Source organism: Amblyomma americanum, chromosome 4, assembly GCF_052857255.1.
Source record: "Amblyomma americanum isolate KBUSLIRL-KWMA chromosome 4, ASM5285725v1, whole genome shotgun sequence".
In the NCBI taxonomy this organism is placed as follows: domain Eukaryota; kingdom Metazoa; phylum Arthropoda; class Arachnida; order Ixodida; family Ixodidae; genus Amblyomma; species Amblyomma americanum.
In genome coordinates, this window is record NC_135500.1 from 12,735,271 (window position 1) to 12,751,007 (window position 15,737).

The following is a 15,737-nucleotide window of genomic DNA, read 5'->3' on the forward strand; positions in this document are numbered from 1 at the left end:
ACCGATATGGGCCGGGACCCAGGTGAGACGGATGCGGGTTCCCCTGGAGCACAGTGCGTCGAGCCGCCAAGCAAGCCTGCGGGCGATGGGAGGACCCTTGAATGGCCTCAGGAGGAGCTGGAGGGCTGCCCTGGAGTTGGTGTAGATGGCTGCCTCCTTGATCCCAGGGCGTTGGTTTAGAATGTCAGCGGCCAAGTGTATGGCGGCAAGTTCTGCGGTTGTGGACGATGCCACAAAAGGAAGCCTGGCCTGTCTGCTCAAGTGGAGCGATGGGGCTGTGCAGGCTGCAGCCGCAGATGAGCATGGTCCTGGGAGGACGGAGCCATCCGTGAAAATAGTGACGGTGCCAGGGGGTTCAGCATGAAGAACCGCAGCGACCTCCTGACGTAAGCCCACAGCGGGAAAGTCCCGCCTCGTCCGGGAGCCAGGTAGAGAGAGGTTGACCTCGTAGAGGTGTCCAAGGTTCGGGCGAGGAGGGAGGGGGAAGGACTCAGGCTGTCCCTCCACGAGGTCTTCGAAGAACTGGGCCATCTGACCCATTTTGGAGTTGGGCCTCGTGAGAAGGCGGTCCACAAGGGGGCGGCCATCGGGCGCGTTGTGGAGGCGCTCGATGTGGCGGAGAGAGGTGCGCCTGGATAGCAGCTCCAGAGGCCATGTACCTGCTTCTGCCAGGGTGGCGGCCACGGGAGAGGAGCGGGGAAGTCCAAGGCATAGTCGTATTGCCGCCCGCTGTTTCCACAGAGCGGCGAAGGTGGTTGCAGCACTTTTATATCGGAGGGTGATGACTGTGGTGATGCGGCTTTCCACTGAGAATCCAGGAATAGAAATCCGGGTAGTAGCGCTGCCGGACAGGATGAAGCATTGATGTCGGGCGGAAGCAGGAATTAGATGCCATGATCACAGCAGCTGGGTGCTGCAGTCGACACCGTGGTGGAGGGAAGGGCGAGCAGAGCAGCGAAAAGCGCGTTGACAGCGATGGCAAACACCTGCATGACGAATACCAGAGGATTAGTGACTTGTGCGGGAGCACAGCCACCGAGCCGACAGAGCGGCAAAGGTGGTTGCAGCACTTTTATATCGGAGGGTGATGACTGTGGTAATGCGGCTTTCCACTGAGAATCCAGGAATAGAAATCCGGGTAGTGGCGCTGCCGGACAGGATGAAGCATTGATGTCGGGCGGAAGCAGGAATTGGATGCCGTGATCACAGCAGCCGGGTGCTGCAATACATACTTGCTGTACATCCCTTGCGACATTAAGCAGTAGTCAATGGTTGTTTGCCTGTTACGGAATTCCCCATTAAGCAGTAGTGAATGGTCGTTTGCCTGTTACGGAATTCCCATGTGATTTGTCCCTCACACTTAGTTTCTCTATTTGCAATAACTAGGTTCTGTTGCTTACAGAAGTCTAGCATCAACTTCCCATTACAATCTGTGTATCCATCCAGATCCTCGATGTGGCCATTCATGTCAACCAGCAGAATAATATCAGCACCTTCTCCAAACTGCTTTATATTGTCATTGAGACACCTAACTAGATCCTTATTTTCATGCCTGCATTTGTCTCCTGTCCCTAAATAAACTACCCCTGGCCTTTTACCGGCAATTACCCAATACCCAGACATGTTCTTTGCAAGCTGACTTTATTCTTTGCCAATTTGTTCCTTGATGTGTCAGCATACCTACTCCTCCTCCCTTCCTCTCCGCTGTTGTTCTGTTGCTCCCTTCCCAGACGTAGCCATCAATAAAAGGTGGGTCTTCTAGATTCTTGAGATGTGCCTCGCATAGCGCGTATACACCTAATTTTTCATCCTTCAACTGCTGTTCTATCTCTAACCACTTCGCTCTCTTTCTACCACCTTGCATGTTTATGTACCTGATCTTGGTGTTAAATTTCTTTTTTGTAGTTTTCTTCCTGGACCTACTAGTGCCCATTTTTCATTTCATTGCTCATCAGCAATGACACCTGGCGTGGTTGACCGAGAAACCTCACCATGGCTTGCGTCAGCAGTACACCATACGAAAGTAATGGGAGAACGTAGGCAATGAAGCAGAGGTATTGGACGAGGCAGCAGCAGCAGCTAGTGATATTTTTGGAAGGATAAAAGATGTTACTAAATAATGATGACAGTCGGTAATGACGGCGACAACGATAAGCTGCTTTTGCGGTTCAGGGTAAATTCTTTCCCGGTAAAGGCCTTTAGGTCGACGGTAAGTTAAGGGTAAGGCCCTTAGCATAAAAGCCTGTAGGTCAAACCACTTAAGGGCTGGAACTGCCCACTGTAACTTTTCACCAGAGGCTGCCCTGACCCACTCCGATCCGACCGTATTGCCACCTGGCGGGTGAGTGCGAGAAGTGCCAAGAAGGCAGGTGGCCGTACGGCAGCGTAAGCCTGCTTCCAGCTTGGTCAGCAGCATACGCTCATCCTTCTTTTTGAAAGCGTGAAGACGAAATGCGAAATCAGACGAATGGGTTGGCGCCCCAGTGTAAAGATAGAACCGCCTGCTTGTCCCGTTATTGGCCGCCAGATACTGAGCAGAAGTGCTGAAGCTGCGGTTTGGTGTGTATGCCTATCTCCGCCAGTGAACGTCTTCAGTGCACTGCTAGGAAGTTATTCTTGAGCGCCACGACTAATCAAAATGTGTCGGCTTGGTTTGCCCAGGAAAAATGCGAGTAGTTTTGCCCTAAAGAGTTAACACTGTCCACCTTGCAAAAGCAATGGTCCTAGAATTACAACGGCTGGCCGCATCATAATACACTAACGCCTATTTGTAACATTTACTTTGAAGCCTATCAAAGGCAATGAGTGACATGGTGGCTGTATTATAAGATTCAACATTATCCTATAATGCGACCTTGTGTGATGTGCTATTTACCCTGCTCTCGGCGACACTTGCATGCGATGGGGGGTAATCCGATTTAGCAGGTAAATGCTGCACACTGGTCAAGGTCCTCTTTCTAACTCAGCCGACCCTTCAAACTCGCTTTCATGTCATTAGCACATCGGTCAATTGATCTGACTGTTGTGTCGGGCTAGAGAATAAACCAAAATGCAACCCACGCTAAGTGTGTATGCTCTCACAGAAGTTTTCGAAAAGCCAAAGCAGAGAAGCTCAATTCTTTTTCAGCCTGTAGCCGTGTATGAGAAAGGTACTGTGCAGGTCACGCCAGCAGCGGCAGAATGCACCGTTCACTTCACAGCTACATGTTTTGACCGCGAAGAGATAAGCTTTTTCGCGGTGCCCATGCTCGAAAAACATTTGCGCGCACCTGCTAATGAAGCGCATTTTCCTATCTACTTAATCCTACTGTCATGAGCCACACCCCGCACCGACAGAAGCTGAAGAAGTGCTTCTCTGGACATGCTCTACACGCCACTAACTTGGCACTCTGCTCGGTTCCGCGATCCCGCCTCGCACATGGAACAATATGGGGTTATATGCACCATAGCAAAACACTGAAAGCGCAGTGCATGCAGTTCTGATGCCTAGACATAACCAATCTAGTTTAACGAAAGCTTTCACGCCGCAGCAAATGTGATGTGCGCTCGATCAGCGCCTTCATGTAATTGAATCTCGGCCTGGCATCATATCTCCTTTCATATCTCCTAAGGAGAGTGGGTAAGTGCATGAGAGTTACTGCTTACTAACCTGAGCACACATAAAACTCCAAGCTTGTGCTACGGTGCTCAATGACCAAAAAGCGTTACCCTCTTCTGTGCAGTCATTTTGGATTTCGTCGCGCCACCTATAAGCCGTGGACATTGCCAATAGGCAGTAAAAAAGGGGTGAATGAAATCTCACTGGGCCCATCGCAGCAGCAGGCGCAGCCCCGCGCACAGTAGTCTGCCCTGGGCCCCCTCCTGGTGTGCCGAGGGACATGTCAGAGCACCAGGCAGGCAGCGCAGACTCAACCCCAAGTGCTCCTCCAGCAGGGCCAGTGGCAGTGGCACGGGCAGCACAGCCACACTGGAAAATAGGGACAGCACCCGGAGAAAATGTCACACCGGAGCAGGAGACGAGTGGCGCACCCCCAGAAGCCATGTGCAGTTCAAAGTGTGCACGCACTCCCAGCATAAAACCCAGCTGGACAAGCTGCTGAACCACCTCTCTGAAAGAGCAAAGCTGCCCTTTACCACTTGAGTAGCATATATTGCGAGCACTCCTGTTCTGGACACTCACTGCCTGATAGATAATTTTAGCGAGAAAGCACTACTCCACTAGCAATGCTGAAAAATCCGATCAGTCCCTGAAGCCGCTACCTTTGACCCTTGATACTTCTCGGATACTGCAGAAGTAAGATAAATATTGAGTTTGTAACCGGCGCGAACATATCAGCTTCGTTGGCCACTATGATATCGCAACAGCCGATCTTGCTTCGTGCCATACTCTTCATCAACTTCCATCACCTCCTACCCCTCAAAATCCGCGGGTGGATGTGAAGCCTCACAAAGGGCAAGGAAACGTGCATAACTGCTTCCCTGGGCTGCCTCCCAGTGACTGTAGGTCAAGGGACACCTCAATCGCTCTTTGGACTACGTGGCAGTAGTAAGAGAGAGATGTGCGCCACATGCCGTTGACGTCATGGCAGAAAATCTGCACTGGAGCAATAGGCCTCCTGTATTCATCGGTTTCACTGGCATTGACAACGTTGTAACTGCGTTGATTTTGATGAAAGGTGCATAACTGGCTCCCTGGGTCTGTGAACACCTAAGTCGCGCTTTCAGGTACGTGGCGGTGGTGTCCACCTGCAAAAACTGTGATTTCGCACAATATCCCTTGTTTATCAGCGCTACACCACCAGGTGTTTTTTGTTGGGGCAGGGACACTTTCTTTTTCCTTCTTTTTATTTTCCCACAATAATTTTTGTCCATCCATCCCAGAATTACCTGCCGCACTGCGAGCGTGATAGTCCCATCTGGCGGAAAACAGCAGTGAAAATAGTACGTAACGCAGGCAAATGGAGCAATTTGCATGGCTGCCGGACCATTTGGGCCACCAGGGTCTCTAAATAAAGCCTGCACAGCCTGCCCAATACAAAAGGTGAATGTGCTGTACAAGGTGAAGAACACGTCATGTGCAAGCTCTGACAAAATGGAGTGACAAACTTTTGGCAGACACACAGCGCAGCATCCTTAGTGTCATGCACAGGCCGCACTAAGCAAGCGCGTGCATACAATTAGGCGCATGCACTAAAAATGCTCCTTGCCCAGCAGTGCTTCCTGCACACCAGAGTTGCACGGAGAAACAGCCAGTAAAGGCACTCACAACATACCGCTGTAATCTTTGCCCTTCATGCAGTGACATCGACAAGGGAGTACACAGCAAATCTGTCACTTCTGCCGCCGCTGGCAGGCAGCACGAACAGCTGAACGAACCTCCTCACGTCATGCCATTTAAACACGCCAGACAGTCGCATCTTCTACATTCTGACAGTCAGCTATCACGTCACATGGGAGCGTCCAGAATTATCTCGACGTGGCCAGACTGAAGAATCCACACCATACACAGCGGTGGCTGGGCCAAGACAGCATTTATTGCTTTGATGCGTGTTAATATAGGCATTTTGAGAAACGGTTAGAGGAGTGTGAGGAGGAGGTCAGCGGCGATAATTGTCGCCGTAAGTGTGAGGTGGAGGTTAGCGGCGAAAACCGTTGCCGTAATCTGGCGTGACGTCATTCCGATGTAGCACTGACCATCGTCACCATCAACAGCATTGGCTGGGCAAGGCATAGGCTTCCTCAAGAGGAAAGAGGAAGCAGTGCCACCTACAGGGAACTCCGAGGCACTGGCAGAGCCGAGGAGAGTCTTTTCGGGTCGCAGCAAGCATCGCGAGCATTAGTGGCCGCACGTTCTCATGGCCTGCAGCGCACGAAAGATCTGTCGCACCCTGCTGTCGGGCTTCTGGTTCCGGACAGCGAAGCGAACGCAGCAAACTTACTCTCTCTCGCCCCTCCCCTGGAAAATGCCCAGGGACGGCTTCGCCGCGAGAATGCGGCGCGCACGTGAAGACCCGGCCACCATTCTCGAAGCTTGCAAACATTCGCCGTCGTAGTCGCACCCCTGCCACAGCCGGTGAGTCGGAAGCCCTTCTTACGTAGCCCTCTACTTCCGAGGAATTTGCCTCGTTGATGTTTAGTAGCTAGCTGGCCCACTCTGTATATTGTTTGCACATGTAATAAATACCATCTGAGTGTGCACGCTCTGTCGACGCTCCCTTGGTTCCGATTGCGCACAAACCACCCCGCTGTTAGCGAGCGACGATGCTGCAGCCGCGGAGTGGTAGTGCGGGGCGTAACACTGGACCCCAAAATGTCATAGGTGTTTTGTGAACAAATGAACAGCCTGCAGCATGGAGGTCTAATATGTCTCTTGCAGCACACTCTCCATGAGTTCTCAAAATGGTACTTGGCTGCTGACCCGAAAGACTCGGGTTCGATCTCGGCTGCTGCGGCCAAACTTCGATGGAGGCGAAATTCTAGAGGCCCGTGTACTGTGCGATGTCAGTGCATGTTAAAGAACCCCAGGTGGTCGAAATTCTCGGAGCCCTTCACTACCGCGTCCCTCATAGCCTGAGTCGCTTTGGGATGTTAAACCCCTATTAACCATAGATAAGGTCGAAATCGCGGATTAGCGGATAGATGAGAACAAGGTGTGGGATTCCTCATTAATCAGGATATAGCTGGCAGCATAGAGGAGTTCTATAGTATTAGCGAAAGGGTGGCAGCTATCGTAATTAGGCTCAATAGGAGGTACAAGCTGAAGGTGGTCCAGGCCTACACGTTTACATCCAGCCATGATGACCAGACCACTGAAACCTTCTAAGAAGACGTGGAATCGGCAGTGAACAAAGTAAAATTACAGTGCACTGTACTGATGGGCGACTCAATGCGAAGGTGGGCAAGAAGCAGGCTGGCGACCAGGCGGTAGGCGATTATGGGGTATGTTCTAGGAATAGCAGGGGAGAGTTAGTTCGCAGATAAAAAATAATTTCCAGATCATGGATACCTCCTTCCGCAAACGAAAGAACAGAAAGTGGACCTGGATGAGCCCCAATGGTGAGACTAAAAATGAAATCGACTTCATACTATGCGCTCAACCTGTCATCGTTCAGGCTGTGGACGTCCTCGGAAAAGTTGCGTAGTAGCGACCACAGAATGGTAAGGTCTCGAGTAAGCTTGGTAAGAAGCTAGTGAAAAGGAAGTCCATTAACCAGTTAGCAGTAAGAGGGAAAGTACAGGAATTCAGGATGTCGCTGCAGAACCAATATTCCACTTTAACTGAGGAATGCGATATTAATGTTCAAACAATGAACGATAATCTGACAGCTACCGTTACGGCCTGCATAGTAGAAGTAGGCGGTACGATGGTTCAACAGGACACCAGCAGGCTCTCTCAGGAGGCGAAAGATATAGTTAAGATATGCCAGCGCATGAGGGCATCTAACCCTACAGACAGGATAGAACTAGCAGAGCTATCGAGGTTTTAAAAAATGAGCGCAAGGTAGCCGACATAAGGAAGTTTAATATGGAGAGAATCGAGCATGCTCTAAGGAATGCCAGCAGCCTAAAAGCGGTGATGAGGAAACTATAGGCACAGGCAAAAACCAGATGTATGCTTTTAGAGACAAAGAATGACATTAGAAATATGGATAAGATAGTTAAAGTTGCCAAAGAATTCTACACAAATCTATACAGTAGCCAATGTAATCAGATTGTTAATGATACTGACAGCAACGCACAGCAATGCGTCATCCCGCCAGTAACGAAAGAGGAAATAAAGAAAGCCTTAACAGCAATGGAAATGGGGAAAGCAGCAGGGCAGGATCAGGTAACAGCAGATCTGTTGAAGGACGGAGGAGAAATTGTGTAGAAAAACTAGCCACCCTCTCTACGCAACGGCTTATGACCTCGAGCATGCCACAAGTTTGGAAGAGCACTCACATTATCGTGATGCATAAGAAAGGAGACGTCAAGCACTTGAAAGATTACAGACTGATCCCCTTACTGCACATTGCCTACTAGGTATTTACTAACTTAATCGCTAATAGAGTCAGGAAAACCTTAGACTTCAAACAACCAACTCATCAGACAGGCTATCGTAAAGGATAATCGAGAATAAACCATATTCACACTATCAATCAGGTGAAAGAAAAATGAGCAGAATATAACCAACCGCTCTATATAGCCTTCATTGATTGCGAGAATGCATTTTACTCGGTGAAAACCTCAGCAGTCATGCAGGCATTGCAGAATCAGGGGGTAGAAGAGTCTTGTGTTAGATACTGTAACAACTGCCCAGCTACCATAGTCCACCATAGTCAGCAACAAAATTCCAATAAGGTAAAGTGTCAAGCAGAAAGACGACCTCGCCAATGCTATTCGCCGCCTGTTTACGAAGGGTGTTCCGAGGCCTGTACTGGGGACAGTCGGGGATAAGAATTAATGAAAAATACCTAAGTAATCTGCGATTCGATTACGACATTGCCTTGCTAAGTCAGCCAGGAGATAAACTGCAATGCATGATCAATGAGTTAGGCAGAGCAAAAGGGTGGGTCTAAAAATTAACATGCAGAAAACCAAAGTAATGTTTAACAGGCTCGCAAGGGAACAGCAGTTCACAATTAGTAGTGAGCTCCTAGAAGTGGTAGGCGAGTATGTCTACTTAGGAGAGGTAGTGACCACTGATCCGGATTGCGACAGCAAAATAACTAGAAGAGTAAGAAAGGGTGGAGCGCATATGGCAGGTTCTCTCAGATCATGAATGGCAGTTTACCAATGTCCCTCGAGGAAAAAGTATACAACAGCTGTATCTTACTGGTACTCAACCATGGGGTAGAAATGTGGGGGCTGACAAAAAGGGTTCAGCTTAAGTTAAGGACAATGTAGCGAGCTATAGAAAAAAATTGATAGGTACTAATTCGACCAAAACTAGAATACGCATCTGCTATCTGGAGCCCGCAACAAGTATATCTCATCAGTTCACTAGAATCTGTCCAAAATCGCGCCACGAGGTTCATTCATTCTGCCTATTCATACGACATCAGTGTATCGTCACTTAAACGACAATCAGGTTTATCAACTCTTGCCCATCGTCGTCGCATTGCTTCTCTTAGTCTGTTTCATAAGTTTTTTTACAGTTCCCTCGGACAACCACCCTACATCACACCGCCCGCTCGCATATCTCATCGCACCGGCCATCCACTGCAAGTGTCATGCCAACGCTCCCGCACCGTCACTTTTTCCGCATCCTTTTTTCTTCGCACTGCTAAAGACTGGAATGGCCTTCCCCACGACGTTGATGCCATCACCTGCCAATCAAGTTTTGTGAACAATTTAAATATGCATTTCATAAATATCATGTAAGCAACCATATTCAACCCATATTTGTACTCCCACCCCTTATGTAACACCCCCAAAGTGGGGTCTTTAAGGTAATAAAGTGAAGTGAAGTGAAGTCAAGAGACCGGAAGCAGGCACAGTGGGTGAGAGAACAGACGCGTGTTGACGACATCCTAATTGCAATCCCGAACTCTTCCTACCCCTCAGCGTCTCTCCTACTTCCGCCATGTTTCCCCAGAGTGCACTCTCTGCGGAGCTCCGCACGCCACCCTGGACCACATCCTCTTCGGCTGCCCTGCCGATCCTCCCCCGCAGGGACAGCCCGCCATCGGTACATGGGAGGAATGGGAGGCCCTCCTTGCGTCGCAGGACCCGGACACGCAACTTCGCTGTGTGAACCGGGGTGCCAGTGCCATGGCCCTACGTGGCCTGGACACATGCACGTAATGTGAGGGCTGTGCGGTGGCCCTGAGACCTTGCACGGTCCAAACGCGCTTGCTTAATAAAGTTTTCCATCCATCCATCAAGAGGAAGAAATGAGCTTGAGAGGCAAGCGTGGCGGAGGGTGGCAGAAAGTTAGGCAGCCGGACGGGGTTAAGGAGTTTGCAGTGACAGGGCAGCCGAAGCTGACACAGGACCGGGTTATTCAAAGAGAGATGGGAGAGGCCTTTGAATTGCAGTGGGTGTAGTCTGGCTGACGATGATGATGATATCGAATATGAGGGCGATATTGAAATAGTCCGATATATCGATAAATCGGTGCACAATATGGCAATAAATAAGCTTATCTACAACTTAGAAGAAAAAATACATTGAATCCACGGAAGCAACTGACTTCATCAAGCGACGTGGTTAACCACAAGCTTGTTTTATTACCTGGTTAATTAAAGAGACATGGGGAAAGCATTTGCCCTGCGGTGGGCGTAGTCAGACTCATGTTGATGATGGCTACTTTCTGCCTGAGCCTACCACGCTCACTCGAGGGCATGTCCTGAGAGAATGGAACTGCGACTGCCACACGCTCTAAAGGTATCTGGAAATGCCCACAAGAAGTGCTCGTTTTCCATACTACTGGCGTCCACGACAAAGGCGTTTGGTGCTTGTAAGCGCAGAGAACGAAGAAAGAGTAGGAAGGCGTTCACTAAGAAATCGTAAATAAGTGCTAGCAGCAGAGCATTATCGTGAGGTGTCACGCTCAACTGGTTAGACGAGGTTTAAGCTGAGATATTTCACGGCTATAAAAACAAACTATGCAGGGGACAGGACACATAAGAGAAGTGGACAGGACGAGCGCACAGCTAACAACTGATTTATTGGAGCGACGCCACTCTCCTTCAACAGGAAAACAAATGCGCGACAAACACTCATAGCACTACACCAAACGAAGTCATCTTATCATGACAAGAAAGTGAAGCTCTTTCCTGCAGAGTTGTATCGATGCCTTCCTAATGCACTTTTGGCCCATAACTGACGATGTGCAAGGCTTCAATGATTTCAAAGGCTTGTGAATTCAGCTGTGCGCTCGTCCTATCCATTTTTGTTCTGTGTCCTGTCCTCTGCATAGTTGATTTTTTATAGGGGTGTGCGAATATTCAAAAATTCGAATACGAATCGCATATGTTTGATATTCGATTAATATTCGTATTTGAGAAATTGATATTCGAGAATTTCCGAATATTCGAAAATTCCCGAATACTCGCCAGCGATCGTATACTGCGCAGAATTTCATAAATTCGACCGTGGAAAAACCACAGTATCTGGGCAAATTAGCCGATGATAGAGCTAAAATTTCTAGGAAAACAATATAGAGGTCCTATTCCCTTCCTTCTCCGTCGCTTATCACGCGGACCGATCGCATGCCGACGCCGCTAGGCTTCACCTCATGAGAATTTTTTCCCCAAGTGGGCTTTCCCACATATCACACGTGCCGCGAACAAGGTGGCCGACGGCCCGCATCGAACAATCGCAACGCGAAATCGCGCTTTTTTTTATCCTTCCGTAATACCTTACATATATAATGGTCACATCCAGAGAATATGCGTCCTGTCGCCTTCATAGCTATCCGAGCGTGACCTCCGCCATCGCGTTTTGTAAACTACGCTAAGCAGGAGAGCCTACTTGCGGAATGTCGCGGGACCCTCCTGAAGGGGCGCGTCCAGTTGTCACAATAGGGCAAGCGATCCTATAAAAATCTCGCCTATTGCATGGTGCATTGCAACCCGCACACCTCTTTAGTGGGCGTAACGGCAGGCGTGGCAGCGATCGGAAGGCTCCTGTCGATAGGTGAAGTGTTGCTTGTTGGGCGAGTTGGTGATCCATGAAAATAGAGCAGCGCGTAACAAAACAGGACACAAAGGAGAGACACGGAACGACACGAGCGCTAACTATCAACTGTTTATTTCTTGCTGTCGCTACGTATAAATACATGAGCCACAACTCGAAACGAAAAACAAGAAAGATTGATGAGTCAGCCTTTCGCTGGTTTCCATCGTTCTAGATAGGAGAGCTCTTTAGCTGCCAATGCCACTGATGCCACGCTCACACACTTGTTACCTGCACGCAAAATACTACGAGCCTCAATAATCTCTCGAACAATCTTATCATTGTGGCGGGTTATGATTTGGCTCTTCTTAAAAAGTGGCATGCATGAATTTGGAAGGTCCCGTTTCTCAGCCTCGACCTTGCAGTGACGACAGTGTTGGCTTAGGTGGCCCGATTTGCTTTCATTAACATTGTAGTCATGTTCTTTTAGCCTGCTATTCACACATCTCCCTGTTTGCCCAATATACTCATGGCCACAAGACAACGGTACGCGATAGACAACACCCTCCTCACAAGTGACAAATCGTTTCTGATGGTCTATTACACATCTTTTTTTCTCCTGGATACCGCACGGATTGGTCTTTTTGCAAAGCATAGACAGTTTACGGGTGCTGAAAATACAACTTCAACGCCTGCTCGTTTTCCTAGTTTCTTTAGGTTGTGGGATGTATGATGAATGTAAGGGATGACAGCTACTTTCTTGCGATCCTGCTGTTCACTGGTACCTGCCTGCTTGTTGAACAATCGTGCTTTTTTCATTTTTTGCAGCAGGCCTTCAGCCACAGAAACAATTAGTGGCCCAGGATACCCAGAACCAGACAGTCGTCTAATCTGTGATGCTAAGCATTCTTGCATCATGTGCTCACATGAGCTTTTGAGCGCATTTGTCAGGCAATACTTGATAATGCCTCTCTTTACCAGTTTCGAATGCGCCGATACCGCTGGCAGTAGGCCTTTTTTTGCACGAGGTTCATAACCCCAACAGATGTGGTTAGTGTGAAAGTTAAGTCTAAGATCTAAGAACTTGATAGAGTTCTTGTCAGGAAGCTCATGCGTCAGAATTAATGGGTTTAATTGTTTTTTAAAGGAGTCGAGCACGTTTGCAGCGTCAGTATAAAAATCTGCCTTAGAGTTGTCAATGATGATCAAAAAATCATCCACAAATCTAAAAATTTTTACAACTTTGGAGCTACTTAAGCTTTTCCCTAGGATCCTATCATGCTTTGCAAGAAGGAGGTCGCTGAGAACAGGCGCAATACATGAACCAATACAAATTCCACACTTTTGCAGGTAAACACCTTTGTCCCAGGTAGCCATTGTTGAGCGCAGGTATATATCCAGCAATTCTAAAAACCCACTCACACTCACTCCAGAACTGTTCTGAAAGGAAACAGCTCCAAGCGCGTCAATAGCCTGTTCAACACACAACAGCAATTCGTCTTGTGGCAAGGAGTAAAACAGATCTTTGATGTCTATTGAAAAAGCCAATACATTTTTGTTTTTATTCTGGCACAAATAGTCGACAACCTGTTTAGAATTTTTTACAAGGTAGGGGTCATCAATTTCGAGTAGCGCTAAGTTCTTTTGCAGGAATCTAGCTACACATTTCTGCCATGCCCCTTTTTCCGAGATTATTACGCGAAGTGGGCACTGTTCTTTGTGCGTTTTAGCAGAAAAGAACATGTCTAAGGAAGGTTTATGGCTGTCCTGAATTTGCTTGACAAGGCTCTGCAAACCTAACCATTTGCATAACTTCTTTGCTTCCGCCTTAGCTTTCTTTAAACATTTTTGGTCCTTCTTAACGAAATTGCATTCTATAGCTTCTGAAGCTTTCTTCCGAAACAGGTCATGAGGTAAGATGGCGAAACCCCCCTCCTTATCAGCTGTCAGGGCACAGAGACGATTGTCACAAAGAAAATCTGACACTCGTTTTAGCGGCACGGTCTGCTTTGGTCGCACTGAACGTTCGAGAACGTCAACGCCTTGGGATACGCAGCTGCTCTTCTCACATTCCGGCGCCAGGCTTGTAACTCGTCGGACCATTCCCAGCAACTCCGGGGCGTTTTTCCTAGGTTCAACCGCACACTTTGGCCCAAGCTGGAGGGTACGTAGTACGTCCTCGGGAATATGAGCGCGGCCTTCAATGCGGCCTACAACCCCATCCACATTGAAGGCCGCGCTCATATTCCCGAGGACGTACTACGTACCCTCCAGCTTGGGCCAAAGTGTGCGGTTGAACCTAGGATACGGCGTGCCAAGGACTGCTGTGTGAGCACTCCGTCCATCTGCCTTTCTGAGAAAAAATTGATGTTCTTAAAGGCAGCTGGGCATACCTTTTGAGAGGTGACTTAACTCAGGGTATTTGTGTTCTAGCAGACATTTTTTCCCCTCTTGTTCTTTGGGGTTCATGGTGCTTTGGTTTTTGGCGTTTTTTCATTGACTGGCTTCAAAAACTTTTTAGTCTTTTTAATTTTTGGCCCCTGTTAAACTTGAGAAATGTTGAACGCTCTCTTTACATGTTTTTAGCCGCACACAGCAATTTTTATTGTTTTTAATGTTTTTATTCTTTCACTATCGTTTCCACGAGTTTTAAACTTTTATAAACCCATTTTTTTGCCATACTTTCGCATCCTGTTTAATCCTTCATCTGGTTCTTCTTAGTTCGCGTGACGGCCCTCTACACTGTGCAGTTTTTTATCGATTTTAGTGTGTTATATCGCCTTTTCCCTTCCGTCCTTCTCAGCCTCAGATGTCAAAATTCATTATTTGACGTGACTATTCACTATTTCCATGTGACCGCGCATACCTGATTGTACCCCCTTGCTGCCACCTTATATATGTTTGTGCTCCGAAATAAAGATGCAGTTGATAGTCAGCGCCCGTCCCTGTGCTTCCATGTTTGACTTCTGTCCTGTTCTTAGCGCTGTTCCTACTCCAAACTTTCCTTGTTCTGAGTCTATTCTGTGCTCGGCATTTATTGTAATTTTATGTTATTTTTATTTATTTATTTGAAATACTGCCAGTCTCTGGTTGAGACCTTAATTAGCAGGTGGGCATTACACGTATCACAGCAAATGATAACATTTCTAAAAGCCGCTGTACGAAAGCCAGCTATAAATTAGACAGTTAATAGCACAGAAAAAAAACTCAAAAGAAGACAGATTTGCACAAGTAACTGAAGAAAAACATGCTCATTCGAAAACATTAACATAATTGCCATGGTAAACACTACTGCATTGTTTTCTAAATATTCTTCGCGTACATTAGTTTTTGTGCACAGGCATAACAACGTGCTGGCTCATTTGAGCAGTGCATATAGATAACAATGACATGTTACAAGTGCAGGGCGCATGTATGCATGTAGTGCGTGACAGAATTAAAGGCAGAGTGATATTTTGGGGCTCAGCCCGTAACTGTCTCGGTTTTGTTTCACGTATTAGCTGAAACAACAGACACACGTACATGCACAAAAATATAAGCATCTAACCTCTCATCCAATGGTGCCTTGAGGACTTTTCTTATATGTTTATTACTTAGTAATATCACCTGAAGCTGCCGGCTACAAAAAATAACTCTAGTTTCAAAATGACTGCTAGCGAGGGTGAGGAAGGGCCGACGATGTGTGGGCGAGGGACCGCCAGAAAATTTTTGGAACTGAGGATGAGAGTGAGGGAGGACTGCACAACTTTTAAAAATGACGGCGGGGGAAGGCTATGGATTCGAAATTGACGGTGAGGGAGGAGAAGTGAAAATGAGGGCATTTGCCCAGCTCTGATCGGTACTGCCGCTACCGCCAGGAGGGGCAGGCCTTTCCGCCTAGTTCTGCTCACCGTCAATTCGACGCTGACCGTGCCCAAATTGAGGACCGGCCGCTCAGCAGGGAAGCCGACTCACCGGGCTTCCGCCGACGCGTCGTAGCGATGATGACGTTAGCGGACCCTCGCCGGGGAAACTAACAGCCGCAACCTCGCGAGGGGAGGTTGCAACCAGTTGAAAAGTTTCAAAGCCCTCACTACCGCCGCGACTGCAGACCGCAACCCGTGATTCTGACGCCGCTGTTCACACGGACATTGCCG

The 15,737-nt window shown here is 48.1% G+C and overlaps 1 protein-coding gene across 1 annotated transcript in view; it reads right to left on the reverse strand.

The window, feature by feature from the left end:
* The window catches only part of LOC144127799 (uncharacterized), a 482,923-nt gene that overhangs the window by 315,038 nt on the left and 152,148 nt on the right, over positions 1 to 15,737 (reverse strand). Inside the window, exon 12 of the mRNA XM_077660716.1 lies at positions 3,803 to 3,967. Within this exon, the coding sequence (XP_077516842.1) occupies positions 3,803 to 3,967 (165 nt within the window). The remainder of the gene's footprint in view (positions 1 to 3,802; positions 3,968 to 15,737) is intronic.